The sequence below is a fragment of the Falco punctatus genome, assembly GCF_963210335.1.
Source record: "Falco punctatus genome assembly, chromosome: 2".
In the NCBI taxonomy this organism is placed as follows: Eukaryota; Metazoa; Chordata; class Aves; order Falconiformes; family Falconidae; genus Falco; species Falco punctatus.
In genome coordinates this window covers 34,235,298-34,254,999 of record NC_137581.1, presented here as the reverse complement: position 1 = coordinate 34,254,999, position 19,702 = coordinate 34,235,298, and the positions used below count along the sequence as shown (strand labels likewise).

Sequence of the window (19,702 nt, the reverse complement as noted above, 5' to 3'; positions counted from 1 at the left end):
TTCTCCTTCCTACCCGCCCGCCACGGTAACTCCAGAGCTGGCCCCGGCTGCGGGGCTCGGCAGCCCGCCGCCACCGCTCCGTCCTCCCCGTCCCTCCCGCCGTCAGCGGGCGGCGGCCCTGCCGGCGTGGGCGGGCCGTTACCCGCGCCCGGGGCGGCCGTGCGGGCGGCTGGGAGCGGCGGCCGGGGGGGGCTGTCACACCACCCCTGCCGGCCGCACGCCGGGGGTCTGGCTCGAGGGTCGGTTGCCGCTCACCTCAGCCGCCTGCCGACCGTATCGCCGCGTCCCGGAGGCGGGAAGGAGCCCTCGAAGCGCGATGCGAGTGCAGCAGGGATTTGATGTTGCTAAGTCGACCTCCGCACGTACTTGGCGGTCAGTAAGAACGGCACTTTTAGTATAGAGACTAGTTCACTGAGCAGTCTGAAGTGAAGATGTCTGGTGGGTTAAAGTATCCCGACTCTGTATGCCCTTTGGGAGATTCGTCTCTTTTAGGTGCTTGGCTACTTCGACTCAGTTACCGTCTCGGGCTGATTCAGCTCTTTGAGTCTTACTGGTGAAAAGGACATTTGGTGTTTGTGAGGTAACTTTTAAGAGAGAGCTTACTTTTAAGTTTCTACTCAATTGCTGTATGTTTTATAACGCTTTACTGAAAGGAAAGAAGCTCCCCCCCCCGATAAAAGCACAACCCACACCAAAACACCAGGCTCCCCCTTTTGTGAACTTTTTCCATGTGATAGTAATCTGTGTGAGTTTGAGCCTCAGCAAAGTCGAGGTATTTTGTGCCAGTTTGCTAATCTGCAGGCAGAGCAGGTCTATGCAGAACGATCATAATCTGTTGGCTGGCACAAATTTCTTTGGTTATATCAGATTTTGTTAAGTGATTTTCAGTAATTCTGTGGTTGAGAGGTGGGCATTTTGGCTTCAGGAAGCTGAGCTCAAGATAAATGATGCGTAACGCCTGTGTACCCTTATGTAGGTGGTTCATTTCAGCAGGTGCTTCAGAGCCATTCCCTTTTACCTGCTTTGGGTAGTATGCAGTTTTTAGAAAGACTTCATGGTTCTTAATGGTGATGTGTTGCTTACTGCATGCCTATGGTATGCATCTTAGTAAGTCATTCTAGCACTCCTCTTTCTCTCTGCTAAAAATAAATGACTAATATTAGAACAGTTAAGTGATTATTCTTACTAGTAGCAAACAAGTTCACAGTAGCAGTCACTTTGTAGCTTTTTCAACTGAAATAGAGAAGAGCTTTTGTAGACATTTTTTTTTGTATGAAGCAGGGGAGGAAAAGATGCATAAAACTTCAATGAAGCTGATACAGAAATTTACTTCAGGAGTAAAATTCTTAGGAAATCTGAATTTCTCAGCCTTCAGGAAGTTTAACTAGTCACAGTTCCTGGTGTTAATCACAAACGTTTACTTCTTGGCTTGCTACTTCGTAGATTAGTAAGTCTTGAAGCTTGATTTTTGTACTGTTTTTTCTAGCTAGCTTTGGCTTAGTGGTGCACTCCTTCTGCAATACTAATGTCTACGTAGTACAGACAGAACCCTTCAGTTGCATGACATGTTTCAGAGTATTTTAGTGTAGTAGTATAGCTCGTCGTGCTAAAAGCTCTTTAATGGAAGTGCCTCTTGCCTACTTTAGCACTGCCAGAATACTTGAAATTACTAGGGATGCTATGGGCATTTTAAAAATTGGAGGTGAGGTGTGTATGTGGGAGGCTGTATAATAAGACCTTCCAAGTTTTAATCACTTGGAACAGATGTGAGGAAACTGTGCTCATATATTAAAAGTATTCTTACAAGCACACTGCAGAGAATTAGCAATTACAAAATGGGAAACTCATTTGGAGATCACGAAAACTACTTAGGAGTTGGTGCCTTGATGTGTGTATGTAACATGTGAGACAGGTTATCAAAGTCTGAACAAGGTGACCATGTTAACAGCAGACCAAGCTTAGGGAGCTGCCCAAACTAGTGTGGTCTCATGGAGTTCATGTAAGCTGTGAAGTCTGCTCAAGAAGCTGAGTAAATCATCTTTAAGCCATATGAATTTATGTGCCTGCATGCTTAGCAGTTGTTGAACAAGCTGACCTAAAACTAGCTGTGATGTTATTAGGGAACTAAGAGCAATTGCAGCATAGCTAATAGTGTCTTAGTTTCTCAGTACTGCTGTAAGGTAGTGCTAGTGCTCATATTTCTTGCTGTCTTGACTTCCAGGTCTGTTTCTTAAGCCTTACTTTCACTCTTCCACAGTGGCTTTTTCTCAGACTGGTGCTCTTCCCTTGGAAGCTCTGATGGTGCTTACAGGTGTGATGTTGCTTGGGAAGGGTGGGGTCAAGCTCTTCTCTTTCACTTCTTGAGTCACTCAGCATGGAGGAAGTGTTTGAAAGCTTCCTGGCTCCCCCTTCATGGAAAGAGAATGGCATCGATAAAGATGAATACAGGAATGCTTTTGTGTTTCTTGTCACTTAAAATCGGTCTTCAGCTCATGTGGCTTTAAGCGAATGGGGCAGATGCAATCTAAAATAAACATGTACATGTGATAACTTCAGTGTTAACAAGATGCATTTTTAAGTTTACTTACAGTATGCTTAGGCAGATCTTCTATTTTGTGTATTTAAAACTGAGTTGTAAGCTTGCCTTCGGAGTATGTTTCAGTTTTAAGCAGCTTTAATTTTTTCTCCACCTGAGAACCCAGATTATGAAGTATGTCTAATCTTACAATTAGTTTTAATCTTTGACATTATAGAATCAGATCAGCTCTGTAATCCTTATGAGTGCTTTAGAGGAAGGCCATGGGGTTGTCATACTTTCATAGCTTACTTGTCAAATCAGTTTTGTTTAAGAAATGCTTGGGGTCTTGTAATAACTGCTGGTGTCTGCCTGGCATTACAGTGTAAGGTATTATCTGCTGTTTGTTTGATACCTAATATAACTTCAAATGGTATCATGCCTGTAAATAATTAATCCTTTGATTTCTTAGTGAAATCAACATATTGTTGTTGCATAAAATAAGGTTTGCTGCTTTAATTGCAAATGTATTTATTTCCCTTGAGGAACGGCTAGCCTGTGAGTATTTCATCCTGGTATGTGGGAGATAAGCCCTTGTATCTGTTCAGGTACAAGGCATTACACTTGCTGAGACCAGTTTAGTCATTTACTCTTGTTTGACTTCAAGTAATTAAACACAGGAAGTCTGCAAAGTGTATCCCTTCATAGCAGTGTCTTGCTGCTTAGTTTATTCAGGTGTGTATCTTCCACTTTTTGGGTGAGGAAATCTTAGAAATTCTGAAGTGCCCTGTCTCTGAGGAGTTCAGCTTCTCTGTAGCGTCCTTTTTGTTCCCCGACTTCTACAATAATCTTAAAAGATTCTTCCTTTGATAAAAGATAAATATGCTAGTGTTTGTAGGAGTTAAACTAATTCTTATTCATAAAATTTTAAAGTTTTTTTAATTTTATTTAATGAAATAATAATGAATTATAAGCATGCAAATAGTCTCCTAGTAATGATGTGGGGGAGTTACTAAGGTATTAAATTCAATAATTGGGAACACATGAATCTGGGCTAATTAATGCCTCCCAAATCAGATTGATAACATAGCAGAGGTAGCCATTGTAATCCACTAATGGAGTAGTGGAAATCTGAAGTCTGTGGTAAAGATCCCTTCCTTTAAAGATAGGTATATGGAGCTGTCAGTAAAAATCTTCTGGTGTAACTAATAAGACTGATTTGTGGTGTGGTGCTGCTAAAGGAGGGGCAGCATAGGAAGACTGTAGGCTGTTTCCTTGGTACTAACTCTCAAAAGAGGTGGTGAGGGTGCCTGGCCAGCTGCAAACTACTAAAATAACAGAATTGTGGCAAATAGATAATAGACTAAGGGTAAGAGGCAGTAAAACTCATAAGGGAAAATGTTTCACATATGTCAGCGATTTGAGGGAGTCTGATTTGGGTAACACTTCATCCCAAATATTCCTCTTTTAATTTTTGAAAATTCATAAATGTCATGGTGAAAGGCTCATAAAGCAGGCTTCCATGGAATGGTACTTGTTGTTTTATTCACTCTGGACTTTTTTTTTTTAAAGGCCAAGTTCCTGTATATGATAACTTTCAGAGTTAAGTCCCATTGTGTTTTGTGCTGGAACTTTTTAATTGCCTGTGGCTATATTGAACAGAACAAGTGATGAATAGCAAGGTGAGTTCAGTTGTGCTAAACTGCTCATGGCACAAGAGTGAAGGCCACCTGAAAATACTTCATGTTTCTGGAGTAAGTTGAGTCATGGCAAGTAAAATTGTAGGTGAATGTTAGACTTGGAAATCCTAATTTAATGTACATCTAGCATGGACTGTGAGCTAGATTGCCCCTTAGATTTGACATTTTTAGGGATTTTTTAAGTTCTGTTAAAACAGTTTCTTTGTACGGTAGTTGAAAACTGGTGAATACTGGGAAAAGAAAAATGCTGGTATGGCACTGCTCAAGTACGCTGCAAGTCTATGTTTGCAATGCTGTGTGTGTTGCTGTTTCCCCTGCCCCTGAGCCTCCTCAGAAGAAGGATGCAAATATGAAATCACTTTCTTAAAGGGGAAAGAACTTAATAGCTTGTAATTTCAGAATCTTCTATCTGGAGAAGTTAAGTAGGGACTTGCCTGTTTTTGAACTATCATGCCTAGTTTTCATTTTGGTAAGAGTGGTGGCTGCAAAGTAGCAGGCTTCAAATAAGAAGTTCTTAAAAAAGAAGTTACAGTGGAACCCTTTGTTGCAAGATGTAGTAACCATGAAAAGTTTTTAGGCTCTACAGAGTGTGTGTGTGAAGATACAGCCTTTGGCTCAGAGGATTGCTGAACCCACAGGTAATGGGAGGCTGAGAACATTCTGGTGGGAACTGTTAATAATGCTTGTCTTACCCATAAGCCTCTCCCTATGCATCTTAACACTTATATCTCACCTCTAGTAGCCTGTACCAGGTGGGTCTGATCTCTGTCCTGATCTATTATGATTTATGCAGCACTTTCATCTGAATCACTGAAATCTTACAGAATGTTGATTGAGGTGAAGTTAGCAGTTAAGACTTACATTGGTAATTGCCTTTAACTTGCTTTAAGGTGTCTAAATAAGCATAAACTTTTTTGAAGCCTGAGACTTACGTGTGTATGTATTGGGTTTCACAAAACAGTGCTGATGTTGATAGTTTCATTTGCTTAACTGCTTACAGATGCAGTTCCACTAGTTTGTGGAGTGCCTGTTCAGTCTGAGTTCTTGCTAGGCAAGCTGCAGTTTCATCCCAGGAGATGTGGCAGATTGGTCTCTTCAGTACTTCTACACAAAGTGCAGATTAAAAACTGGTTGAAAATCTATGACGGGCCTATGACTAGTCTGATTTCTAGTGTTGCTGTTATGGTTTCTGCTTTGTCAAGGTATACATGTGTTCATAAATGGTACGGAACTCTACTAAATCAAATAATGAGGAAGCTACAGATGTGAAGTACTTGTAAGCAAAGAGCTCTTGCTACTGCATATTCTCTTGTTTCTGCCCCTTCAAAGCAAAGAATATTCTAGGGATTCAGTATTGAGTGTGTGTGCACAGTTCAGAATTAGACTAGGTCTTAATCTAAGGCAAGCTTCCCCTTTTAAAAGAGTCATAGTTTATAGGGTTGTTAAATATGTCTCTGACAAATGTTGAAACAACGTTCTTATTGTACATGTTCTTTCCAATAACAAATGCATTACCAGTTTTATTCTGCCAACAGTAAAGAATACAAACAGCAGTGTTTACGATTTACTGTATGCAGGTAGAAATGTTTTTGCGTACTCTGTAGATTTGAACTTAAATAATTGGAAAAAGCTGGTTAAAGGAAAAAATGTTGTGTACAGAGAATTGTGATAATGAAAGCTTAGATTTTACTGGCCACTTGTTCTTTTGTGCACAATCAATCTGTGGTCTGACTAAGCACTGTTCTGCATTGCCAAGTCCCTAGGTCTGTGGTAGAACTGTGTGACCTGTCCATTTTGGCAGTTGAAGCCAGCAAGGCTGGAGCTAGGTTGTCTTCATTGTCTTTTTTTTTTTTATTTCAGGTGGTGAGGTTAACCACTCTTACCAGCAGAGAGCAGGGCTGGTCATGCATATGTTAAATACCAGTAGCGCCTTGGGGTAAAAAGGATTGAACTTGTTGATACTTTGGAAGGTTTGTTCTGATACTAGAAATCTAAGATGCTGTGAGAATGGGGAAGTGATAATGAACTTTTTCCATGAGTTTAAGCTCCTTCCAGCTCGTACTTCTATCAATTTTCTCAAACATCAGTGAACTAAAATTGGTGTGGAGAGAGGGTTGCTGTTTGGGGGATCTCATGCAGAAGTCCCTAGTCTTGTCTCTGAAACTTAATAATATCAGACACTTTTCCAGTATCAGCATTGCAAATTATAAAAGTATTTAATAGTACAAGGAGCATTTCCAACACAAATGCTAAACTCTTTTGGGTCTTAATCATATGTCATTCAAACAAGATGGTGTCACACCTTGCTATCAAACTGGTGAATAACTTGGTAATTATTTGTTAGCATGGGAACTGTACATACTGAGTTCTGCCCAACATCTGATTAAAGTACTTGGACAATCTTATGTTTCTCACAGCAGTTGATGAAATAAGTTGTCTGTAGATGCAGATGACATTATTTTATAGATGTGCAATAAAACAAGGAAGGCTTTTTAAAAGGTCCAGATGTTAAATGCCAATTAAGAGTAATACTGACAGTATGCTGGTGTTCCTGTATTGATTGTGCCTGGTTTTGGTCAGAAATGTGTATTAATAACAGCCCCTAAATACTTGTCTGATAGCTCCCAGGAAAAGTTGCTGGTAAGAACTGCAGTCAGTGATAATTTCTAATGGTTCTTTATTGCTGAACTTGGTCACCACTGTGGCATTTCTAGCCTTCTTTCCCTAAGGCTTGATGTATAAGCTTTGTCCTTTTCTCTAGGCTCTGATGTTCTACATTTAGCCCTTGGGTTCCTTCCTTACCCAGCACCTCCCATCGGTGTTAAACAGCAGAAAAAACATTTTAAAAAAATTGAAGATATAAGTACTGAGAACATAGGATTACAATTTTGTTTAAACGACTCCTAAGTGTTGCCAAAAAAGAAAAGTTTTGCACCAGAGTCATGGCAACAAGAGAGAAGACACTGCCTGGCAAGAAGAGTGTTGAAACTGTTGAGCGCTGAGAGGTCTACAGGCAGGCTTATATGGAAGTACAGTAGCAGAGAAGATAAAAACATAAATGATGTTCTAATAAAGCTTGAAGCTGGTTTTATTCACTACCTAGAAGTAGTTAAATCGGTAGAATTTTTTTTTAATTATTGGTGGTTCTGATGGTCCAGCGTGATTCTGTTGAGGCTATAGATGTGCAGACCTGCATTAACAGAATGTGGTCTGCACAGGTGGGATCTGAGAATAGTGTTAAATTGGCTGCCACTTACACTTACTGTTGGACAAGTTCTTGTCAAGAGACAATGAAATCCCAACTTCCAAATTGCATTATTCTTACTAAAGATAATTACACAAAAATTAACGATTTCGGTTAGAAAGGCCTTTAAAGGTTACCTAGTCCACCCTCCACACCCACAAGAAGCACGGACATCTTCAACTAGATCAGGGTGCTTTAAGAGTTCTGTCCAGCATGACCTGAAATGTTTCCAGGGATGGGACATGTACCACCTCTTTAGGCAACCTGTTCCCCTACCAGCACTGTAAAAATATCTTCCTTATATCTAGTCTGAATGTATTCTCTCTTAGTTTGAAACCATTAGCCCTTCTCTTGTTGCAACAGGCCCCACTAAAAATTTTAGCCCCCATCTTTCTTGTAAGCCCCTATTACACATGCTCATCATGAGACTGGATAGTGTGTCTCAGTTGGACTGAACTTCTTAGCTGCAGCTCTGTTACAGCTCATGGCTGTTCTCTCGATACAAGACTTTTTTTATGTGATAAATGCTTTATCTAGGGAGGTACAGTCTGTGAAAGATGGAATCACACAAAAAATAAATCACAATTTGTGAATGGTGCATCCTTAAATAGAAGCAGCAGAGCACTGTAATGTAGGATTGAAATCCACTCTTACTCTTCATTGTTACATCCTTGTTACTAGTACTTTTTACCTTTAGTTACATTTACTTCCTAGATGCTGTGCCTATTCAACCTCTATGTAAAGGCACTTGATACTTAACTGAAAGTGCAAAGTTCTGTGGTGAAGAACATAGGTAATTGTATCTTTGAGTTAATGTTGGAGTAAGTCAGGAGAAGGTGTGTGCTAGAGGAGGTAACATCCTTGCAGAAATACCTGGTAGCAGAAGTTCTGGGTAACGTTTTGGCCTTGCCAGAATCTCCCATTTGAGATTTTGAGTGTGTAAACACTTGTAATTTGGCTTCAGTTTTAGCAGGGAATTATTGCTGTGCAAGGGTGGTGGGGAGCCTCACATTAAACACAACAGATAAAGCTGTTTAAGAAAAAACCAAACCCCAAAACAAAACCAAAATAATCCCCAACACAGCATATTAGCTCAGGCTTTTAATATACCAAAGGCTTAATGGCAGTGGAACAGGTACTAATGAATACACTTCAGCTGTATTTCTCCTGAGTAGTACAAGACTTTAGAATGCACATGGTGACATCAGGTTTTTCAACTTCCCATCTGTACTACAAAATGAGATGGTATCACATGGCATCAAACTCTGGTCTCCTGTAAGCAAGATACAGGTGGAGCACAGTGTGCTTATTCACAGTTTTTGGACAGACAAGTTTAAGAGTGGTCCGTTCATGAAGTTTGGATACTCTAGTGCCCCAGGCTTGTTCATGTAACTGAATCTAAGTCTTTTGGTGTATCTGTGTATGTTGATGATGAGAATCAACTTATATTGCTAAGCAAAGTCCTTTTATATTGGTATACATTTAAGCCAATGTATTGGACTAAATATATAACTTATTTACAAATGCATTTGTGTATGTATGTGTTCAGAGGGAGCGGGGCTGGGAAGTCTCCTTTTGACTAAAGAGCAAGGCTTGATCCATAAGCAAAGGAATTACATGAAGTTGTATTTCCTGCTGATTCATTACCTTTCTGTAGTGAGCCTCTCTTTTGTCTAGTAACTAGCAGCTGGGCAAGAAATGCTGTGATTTGTCTGGGTTTAAGCTAACTTGTTTACTGACAAGTGCAAGCATGCTGATTTTCTATCAGCAAGCCAGCCAACTGTGAATGTTGAACTTGTGCCTCTTTTCTGGTGGAGAGCATTAACTTCTCTCTTCCGTACATCTGTTGGCCATTGGAAAATATGATTTTTTTTGTCTTATAAAAATCTTGGATTTCTCTATAACTGTATAAGCTCAGTTCTTATTCTAGGTCTGAGACTGAACTCTGTAAAATAAAAATGTCAGAACAAGGATAACAGATATGATTTCCTCAAGTAGTTAATCTATTTTAAGTGCACACTTGACTCAAATAGCTTCTGTTCTATGATTAGGCATTGCTGTATATTTGGAGTTTCACTCAACATTGCAAGAGTTGTAGAATTGTAGATGAACATTCACTGTTCTGTTGCTTTTTTTTTAGGCATACCTGAATAAATTTAGAAAGCTTTTTAGAGCATTGGTGGTATCTTATGATTCTTTAAAAATGATACTAAGCATCTTATGTTAAGAAGGAAAAAATAGATGAATGTGAGAATTTGACCTTCTTGTAGAGGGGGCTCCCAAGTTTTTCTGCAACCTGGGTTATTTTAGATAAGCATGTGGATACTAGTTCTCAGTTAAAAATTTTCAAATCTTTTTGTTGCTGTTGTTTATACTGTGGTAATTAACTGTTTGCCTCTGGGAACTCCCTGACCATCTTGGCAGAAGTCAGCCAGGCAGAGCAACCTGATACATCAAGGTTAGCTCTCCTTTGTTTTGAGGGGTGATTTAGGTGACCTCTAAAAGTTCCTGCTGACCTAAATTATTCTGTGATTTAGTCCCCACTTTCACGGTTAACTGCAAGTATTTTGAGTTTCAGGCAACCAAGACTTAAATTGTCAGCAGTTAAGTCCTTTCCCACAGACTGGAGGAGGACCCTTGTTTTGACACCTTAACCAATTCCCCCAAAAGTGAACATAGGCATGTTTCTGTATTGCTTGTACCCTGGGGAGTGATTCTGCGATACGTTATGACTGCAAAGGAGTTACTACGCTCTGCATTAATTTAACAGAAACTTTACCTCTGTCTTGCAAGATTGATGGAGTGGGAGTGATCTATGAGAGACCATTAAAAGTACTCAAGCACATAACTGAAATGACAGCTATTCTCAGGAGAAACTGTCTAAATTACAGGAGGACAGTACACCTTTTAACTGAAAATAGTGCCAGGTTAAGCCTGGTTTGCTTTTGGGAATTTCTCCTCAAGCTAAAGAGCTTAAATAACTTTCATGCTTACTGCAATTGATACAAGCGTGCCTTTAACTGGCTTAAGTATATTTTAAATATGTTTTAAAGTGATTAACTGTAGTGATCAGTAATTAATGTAAATTACTAAGACCTTACTGACTTATAAACATCAGGTAGTATCTTTAAAAGGAAGAAGAGGGACTCGGGTTCACATGTTGTTTTTTTCCTTGTGTTTCCACAGTTGAACTGCATTGTTTGCCAGTTTACTAAGTGATTAGGTAAATGATTCTCTAAATAAATCTAAAAGTAGCCCTTAGCTGTACTGTTCCAGCTAGAAATTAAATCATTTTTTTTAATGCCCAGGTAAATTCTCCCTCACTGGATATCTGTATATAGATTTTTGAGGTTACGATAGATTTATCCTACTTTATCTCTCTTCCTCCCAAATGTCTACACTGGCAACAAAGAAATCTCAGATAGAAAAGACTTTCCTACTCTGGAAGGTCACTAGGCCAGGGAAATGGGATGTTGAAAGGAGTGTCTAGACTTCTTAAGAGTAACTACTCTTCTCAAAAATTCTATTGAGTCAAGATTTCTAACTTGTTACTCTATCCTTAGAATTTCAGAATCGAAGTAGATATTCCTACTTGACTTTCCTATTCTGCTTGAAAAGGTATTACCAATTTATAAAAAGGAGACCATGAAGTAGAGCATTGGCTTTATGTAAATGAAGGCAGATACTGTTCTGAATGCTGGAAAAAGGCAATGTAGTATAAATTGTCATATTCAAATAGAGTTATTTGATCTGATTACCATGCCTTACTGAAAAGAGCTACTGCATTTTTAATAGTATGTTAAGGTACTCTGTTTTTTAAATACATTTCAGTGATTGTATTCCACCTCTTTTCCAGAAATGTTATGAACAAAAACAGTACAAAAATGGACTCAAGTTCTGCAAGATGATCCTCTCTAATCCGAAATTCGCTGAACATGGAGGTAACTGCAGACTCAAAAGATTGATTCCCCCCTCCCCCGCCCCCTGTCATGAGCTAAAATGTATAATCAGCCAATTCTGTACTATTGGGAAAGGAGCCTGTTGCTGGGTATGGTATTGTCCTTAGGACTGAATAATTACTCTGGATTTCCAGTCTTTGGGCATTCAGACCCAAGTTTTCACCCTAGCTAAGCCACAGTCCTGTGTGTTGGGATGATGAAGATCAAAATGTATTGTGGAAGCACACTTCAGTGAAGCTTCCAAGTAGGTAGTCTTTCTAGGTTTCTGGGACAGAAAGCTAGTGTGGTTTTTAATTCCATTCCTATTTAATAGCAAGCCCAGTCTTTTTTTTTGAATATTGCATGAAAGCATTCTGCCAATGAATTAAAAATCTTGCTTTTTCATCAAGTTCATGCTCTTAAATACTCTGTACTGCATACCAAATTGCCACTTACAAGGAGCAAACTTAGGTGTAATACTCTTGTTGATAAGACTTGAAGGTAAAGACAGAATCTGGAAATCCTGTTCTGATAAATACTGCAGGAAACAGGACAGCAAAATGTTGCTTCTATTTACATGTGTCAGAACTTAATCCTCAATAAGGTACTCTAGTCAAAGTATTACAGGGTTTCTGTTGCATGGTTCAGCCAGTCTTCCTTTCTGATACAGTAAATTTTTTGTTTGTCTACTGTAGAAGTAACCTAATGTGGAATGTGCATGTACTGCATCAGTAAAATTATTTTATTTGACATTGTCAAATCTTGGCAAAATGTTTGACTAATCCTTTTCATGCTTCCATCAGTGTCTGCTGTTTCTTCACTGTCTTCATTACTACCCACAGATAAAAGTACAGCTTCCTTCTTGCTTCAAAGCTAGAGTGGCATACCTAGCTCTGACCTAATGCATTTGTCTCTGCTAACATTTGTCGTCTTGTAACATGCCAGTATCCATCTCTGTCTTTTCTGCTTTTGCTGCCTCTTAAACTTTTCCAGGACAACTAGCTGCCTTGGCAGTCCACATACAACTTGGGCTCTGAGCCACTAATGGCTTTGAAGCTTGGGAGCAAAGCGTGGAACGAACAGCTGAAGCAGAACTAAGCCAATGAAATGAGCTGATGGGAAGCTGCACTGTTGTTACACTTAGCTTCAGAGTCAAGGAATTTCAAAAATTTAGTGAGAAGGTGACAAACAGATGGATTGCTGTGGCTGGACAGTTACCTCCCTGGTGTGGGAAGGTAGGAGTAGCTTGTCCTCCTTCCCACAGTGGGGATATTGTTTTTGAAGCTTCCTGATATTATTGGGAAGGTATCATTCTAGCTTTCTCTGTTTCACAGCTTGGATGTAGGATAACTTAAAAACAATTTCTTTGTTTTAAAACCTTGGTCCATTCCGGGTTATCATTTTCTTTAGGTGTACTTTTACAGAAAATGGTGTTTAACAGGTCTATTGATGAAGCTTCAAACTGCTGTTATGACTGAGCTGGAGATGATGAGCTGCTGCCATTAATACTGGGGAAGCGTTGCTATTAGAAAAAAAACAGTACTGTGGTGAAAATGTGACTAATCTTCTGGCAGGGGCAAAACTAAGTGATCTCTTACTTAGCAAAAAAATGCTGAAATATGAATCTGGAACAGCTTTCAGGCATAGTGCATGCATTACATGCAACTTGTTTCCCACACTGTTACTTGAAGAATGGGGACAGAGGGGGAGCAATAGCCAAACTGATGTATTTATATCTTGTGTCTTGCAATGTTGATTAAAATGCTACTACTTTAGAGAAGGTCTTTTACCTCCAAAATACTGTAGCAGGAAATATGCCTCTTAAAACTAATGCTTTGTAAGCAAACTGTAGTGGAGCTGACTGACATCTGTTTCTTATGGTATGATACAACTTGATGATTTTTTTTCTTTTTCTGCCTACCTGGAACTTGAACACACATTGAGAAGCTCTCCAAAATTGTTTTAGGTTATTCCTGACTCCCTTAAAGCTGGTTAAATGTGTTTTTTAATTAAAAAGGTCTGTGTTGTCTGTGTTCATCACATCTGTACGATGCTCTGCAGTGGTCTTTTTACCAATTTCAAGAAAGGAAATGCTTTCATATAAGTCAGCTGTGCCATGCTGCTGTCCTGATGTAAAATTATCTTTTAATGGGGAACTTCACTGTATAACAACTTCAAAGGCTATCTGCACTGTGAAACTGGCATATGGGAAGTCAGAAACATAATATGATATTTCTTACAGAGACGCTCGCGATGAAAGGACTGACCTTGAACTGCTTAGGGAAGAAGGAAGAAGCATATGAATTTGTTCGTAAAGGACTTCGTAATGATGTAAAGAGTCATGTCTGTATCCTTTGTAATGCAAAACCTGATCTTTTTACTATGAGTTCTCACTTCTGCATGTATGATTTTGTTGCTGTGTCAGTACGTGCTTTTGAAGTACATAATGTGGTCTGTATAAAATCTAAAATGTGTACAGTGAATTTTGATTGGTAATCAAATACTTGAAGTAGGTTTTATTCTCCTTTTTACAATTTTGCAGAATTTTTAAGAAAAATGCCTTTTTACACTTCTAGGAAAAGATGATAACTTTCTACAGAGAATAGATATGACTTATAGAATCTGGCCTTTTCTAAAGTTCTTTTCTCTCCTAAAGGTATAAATCCAGTCTAGAGGTGCTTTGAAAATACCTATTTTGCCACTAGATGTTTAAGTAACAGTTTAGTTCTACTGACTTGATGGCTACTACTCTGTTCTAAGTTTGTTCTCGAAAAGTTTATACCTGTGAAATACTTCACAGCTACCCAAGGGCTTTGGGAGTAGCTGTCTTCTATTTAAGCCACAGGCAGGAGGCTGTTTCACATTTGCACAGAATGTGTCACTTGTTCTGTGTGTGTTTGAGTTGCATGTTAAGGGGCAGTTTTCCTATTAAATATTTAAGCTTTTAACATTACCAAAAAATCCTCCTTTAGTATCACAGGCAACACTTCTTGATGGCCATCTAGTGTAAACAGCCATCCCTTTGTCTTAACCATTCCTGTATTAAATGTGCAGGGAGCTTGAGGCTGGGAAAAACCTCTTTAAGTATGTGAAGGATATCAGAGTTACTAGAGGTGTGCTGCAGAACAATCAAAGGTGATTTGTACCTTGTTGATCTTAGAAGTTGAACACCTAAGGAATGCCAAAGCAACTTTAATCTGTGCATAAGAAGTCTCACCCCTTAAATCAGGGAACAATAGAATCTGGGTGAGTTATTGGAGAGTATAGGGGGATTCTGATTCCTAAACAAAATTCCAGAGTGGGATTTATCAGCATCAGGAGTTCTTGCTTGCAATTTATGCTGTCTCTTACAATTGTAAAGAAGACTTTTCTGCCAATGCTGGAAGGATCTGTGCTTTTTCAGATCTGACTTGGGGATTAGGGTAGTCAAAGGGACCTTCTTCCTGGACAAGTTTTAGAAAAACCCGGGTTTTTTTGATTAGGAGTTCTAGTGGATTTACATCATTGTTTTACTGACTTGTTAAATTGCCTTAGCTTAAGAAAACTACAAAGATTTTTGTTTTCTTAACTCAGAGGAAGTGTAAACTCATCGGAATCCTATTAGGCACAAAGTTGTGGGTGTTTATTTTTTTTAGCTGTATCCACAGAACTAGCTCTGGCAAAGCAAGAAATGCCAGCTTTTTGCATTCAAGTGTATTGTTGCAGCTCTACAGAGAATCCTCTAGAGTAGTCTTGTCTGTGCAGAATTATGTCTCTAGTGTGCACAAGCTAGCTGATAACTAGATTAATTCCAGACTAGGCATCAGGTTTGTCACAGTACTTTCAGTTGTCATCTTTTGCTAAATTCGAAAGGAATAGCAAATCTCTTTTACAATTACCACATATTTAAGAGCCCAAATGTCTGAATGCTTCCTGATGGTGGGGCTCAGTACTTGGGGAGAGTAAAGACTAGGAGAATATATAGGCAGGTTATGAGAAGCTGAGCTTTTTAATAAAGGTTCCTTCTACATCCTTCACAAAGGCTTGTGACTAGCTATGAAGTTCACATGGAAGCTTGAAGGCCTGTTGATCCTAAGTGCTACCTAAACAGAACTTGGGAGGTTCTCTGAAATAATGTAAACATTCCCTGTTTTATGTGAATTTAATGCCTAACAGTTTGTTACCCAGTGCACAGCCCCAGTTCACTCACCCTGTCTAGGTATGTGTTTATTGCATGTCTGTGCAGAGATGGATCCACAAAGCCAGCACACCTTTTAATACATAGTAAACATTTTATACACTTTAAACAATTGTTTACAAGTACGTTTAGTCACACTTAATTCTCATTGGTTCTTACAAGCCTCGTGTCCATTTAAAGGTACAGCATTCTTTTTTTTACTGCCTGTATTCTGTGGGAGGGGGCTTTCTTCTGCTCAAGGGTGGATCTTTTACTATGCTAATTAGGGTAGTTCACACATAGTTCAAGTAATTTTCAGTTTAGTTCAACTTGAGCATATCTTGTTATGCCTCAGCTTGACTTATTTAGGATGTCTATCCCTTCTCCCAAGGCCATGTTCTGCCAACTATCTGTAACATTTTCTATTTTGTAAACTCTCCTGTTCTTGACTATAGGTATTTACATATTTTGTCTAAATCTCAGGTTAAATAATAGACTGGCCTTCTGTTAACCATGTATCTATGAGCTGGTAAACTGCAGTTTCCCTCTTTGAGGCTGTTTAAGAATACTTTTTTCAGATAAGTCTCACCTTATCTCCTGATTGCATTATTGGCATTGAGCAACATTTACAGGCACATTGAATCAATACATAAATACATACAGACGTTAACAATCCAGTTATTAATGTAGCAGCTTTTTTATCCATGTGGTTAATTTAGGCAACCAAGATGTTAACCACTTCCATGTTTCTTCAGATCATAAAGACATTCTTTTGTATTTCATGCAAAATTTTAGTTTGTTTCCAAATTCAAATCAGTAGAAATGAGTCTACAGCAGCTAGTGTTTAATATAGTATACAGTCCCCCTTTTGAAGCTAAAAGCATATCTAAACCATTCTATCTTGAATTGCAATGTTAGCTGATTGTCTTAACTTCCTGTTGTAAAGCTGCAGCAGTATCTGCGATTTCATTTCTAATATGTCTATAATTGCAGAGATATTTACAATATCTTTTTAAATTTGCATCCTTCTGGCCGTGGAATGAACCACAGAGCAGAAGAGTGAAAAGCTATATATAGGTCTCTGTATCAGTGGATTACAGCCTCTTTTATGCTTCCGTAAATAAGTTCTTGACCAGGCTTTAGAGTCTAGTTTTTCTGTTATGTAATGCTTGGAACTAGTGCTCCTAAGGTATATATTCCTGCATAATTCTTCACTAAATTTTTTCTAGCATTTTTTATGCAAAGCCAATACCAACCTTTCCTTTCTGGAGCAGGCCAGGATTCCTGAAAATTCCTTCCCAATTAATAATTTCACTGTACTTAGAATAGTTTTCTACCGTAACCATGTTGTTGTTAGTCAAATCTGCCAGTCCCTTTTGGAGTATTACACTGTTGGACTCATTTATGGTAACCACTCTGGTGATCAGGAATTTCTATATCCCGTTCTTGTTGGCTGTCTGAGTTTACATTGAAAGAAGTATTTCTTCATAAATTTTGCCAAGTTGTTTCTGCTGGAACAGGGATTCCTGTAACTGACATTCCTTTCTTTGCACGTTCAGGAAAGCATGTACAGACCCAACAATTTGTCATCTTCTCAGTTCTCATTGCTTCTTCAGTTTGAGGTGAATATTAAGGTCCCATGGACCTGGAAGACTGTCCTCGTTTACTTTTGAGTAATGGTAATACCAAGTAAAAGAAGACTATTAACCTGTTTAGTTCATTCATTTCTATTTCTGAAAGCCAGTATACTTTTAAAGATACAGTAATAATGTTATTCCCTATAATACAAAGTATAAAAACATTTCTCCTTGTATACAGTCTAAATGAACTACTGATTCTCAGTTTGTCAAGGTGGGGTTCATTGATTTCACGTTAACTTCTGTTTCAAAAGTCTGGTCTCTTTTGACTTCCACTTTTCCAGAGAGGCACTCTTCACTTGAGTATAGTGAATCCAAGAATCTATTTTGTTTACCTTGAATCGCTGTGGATGTGACTAATAATACCAAATGTGGTCCTTTCCACTGTTCTCTTACGGGTTCATCTTTCCAGGTTCTGATATAAACTAGATCTCCTGGTTGGAAGGTATGTACTGGGGTGTCCAGAGGTACAGGTGCTCTTCTGTTCAGGTACCTATGAAGCGAAGATAGTGTGCCCCAACAGTAGCATGTATTCAAAGTATCTGATTATTGCTTATATGCATCTGATCACCTTTCCCTGTTAAGCTGCTTACTGGTTATGGTTTACCATATAAAATTTCAAAAGGACTAATTCCTTCTCAAACCTTGGGGGCAATTTGGATTCTTGATAAAGCTATGGTGAAGACATCTGTCAATTCATTTGGGTTTCCTGGTGTAATTTTAAGATTTGTCTTTTCAGAGTTTGACTCGTTCTCTCTAGTTTCCCACTAGATTGTGGCCTCCAATGCCCTGTAAGTCCCAATCAAACTGAAAATTTGGCAATTTCCTGCACTACCTTAGCAATAAAATGAGACCCATTATCTGATGGTATCCTCTTGGATATTGCAAACCTAGGAAGAATTTCTTTCAATAACACTGATTACTTCTCTTTCCTTGTTCATTCAACACAGGAAAGCTTCTACCCATCCAGAAAAGGTATCTACAAGAACCAGCAGATATTTATACCAATTACATCTTAGTAACTCAGAGAAATCTATTTTCCAGTACTCCCCTGGAGTATGTCTGATCTTAACTTATCCTGGAGGGGGCATTTTCTGTATCTTTGGATTATTTCTGTGACAAATCAGGCATTGTTTCACAATAATATTAGCAAGCTGTTGCATTCTTGGCTCTACAGCATAAGGTCTTATGCTTGCCACTTGTTCTAGCTCCCATATGGGTTTCCTGGTGAGTTTTATTTGTTGATTCCCTCATTAATGGGAGCAATAACTATAATCTGTCTAGCGTCTGTTTTCCGTCCATTTTGAGTTTTGGTACAATTCAGAAGTTTTGCCAGTTGATCATCCCTTTCAGAGTAATTTGGAGGCTCTCTTAATACTTTCTCAATAGGAATCAAGGCTTCCGTTATAGAATTCCATAGAGCTATTTGTTTTGCGGCTTCATCTGCTCTTTGATTACCCTTAATTACATCTGATTTTCCCTTCTGGTGAGCCCTGCAGTCAGTCACAGATACTCCTTTTGATTTTTGAACTGCACATAAGAATCTTAAAATTTTTTTCCCATGTTTGATTGGAGTTCCTTGTGAAGATAAAAGCTGTCATCTTTCCAGATGGCCTCATGAGCATGTACTACCTCAGATGCATATTTTGATTCGTTTATCTTCAGACCGTTCCAGGGCTAGAGTCAATGCAGCAATTTCAGCTTTCTGAGCTGATACTTTGACAGATAACAGCTTCATCTCCATTTCACCTTTCAAAGTTACCACAGCCTACCCTGCTTTTGGCTCTCTGTCGTCCATAAAACTGCTTCCATCAGTGAATAACTCCCAGTCTGGATTCTCTAAGGGTGTATATTTCAGATCTAGTTGGCTGGGGTACACCTGTTCTGTGACATGTAACCAGGTTTTATTCCAATTTATTATTTTCATGAACAGGGAGTAGGGTTGCAGGCTTCAGGACAAAAGTCACCTTCAAAGTGACATCATCTGGTTTGATCAAAGATGCCTGATACTGAATCAGTCTGTTTGGGGAAAACCAGTGATGGCCTTTCTGCTTCAATACTGCCAAAACAGCACAATGCATAAAACCAATAACGGGTTGTCCCAAAGTCAATTTTTGAGCTTCTGTAATTAAGACACTTGCTGCCACTGCTCTGAGGCATGTTGAGCCATCCATTGCTCACCTCATCTAATTGCTTAAAGAGGTATGCCACTGGCCTTTTCCAGCCTTCAAGGGGTTTGAGTTTGAACTCCTAAGGCCACATGTTTTTCATACACATACAAAGTGAAAGGTTTACTCAAGTCTGGCAATCCTAGTGTGAGGGCCCTCAAGTTGTAATTCTGTAGTGTCACAGCTTTTACAACATTCAGGAGTCCATTAAGGAATTTCTTCAGACCCTTTGCAGCATATATGGTTTAGCAATTAAACTGAAATTTCATATCCACAGGTGACACCACCTGGCCATTCCTAAAAATCCTCTTAATTCTTTAATTTTGGAAGGGCTGTGTGGCATA

The 19,702-nt window shown here is 39.0% G+C and overlaps 1 protein-coding gene across 8 annotated transcripts in view; it reads left to right on the top strand.

The window, feature by feature from the left end:
* Positions 1 to 19,702, top strand: part of NAA16 (N-alpha-acetyltransferase 16, NatA auxiliary subunit) — a 77,217-nt gene that overhangs the window by 1,098 nt on the left and 56,417 nt on the right. For 7 of the 8 annotated variants that reach the window (XR_013926247.1, XR_013926248.1, XR_013926249.1 and 4 more), the window contains exons 2-3: positions 11,316 to 11,400; positions 13,640 to 13,744. Coding sequence is in view for 4 of the 8 variants with exons in the window: in XM_080376833.1 (XP_080232959.1) it covers positions 11,316 to 11,400; positions 13,640 to 13,744 (190 nt within the window). In the remaining 4 variants the exon portion in view is untranslated. Of the gene's footprint in view, positions 1 to 243; positions 373 to 11,315; positions 11,401 to 13,639; positions 13,745 to 19,702 lie in introns of those variants that run through there. The other variant, XM_080376832.1, reaches the window with a different exon arrangement.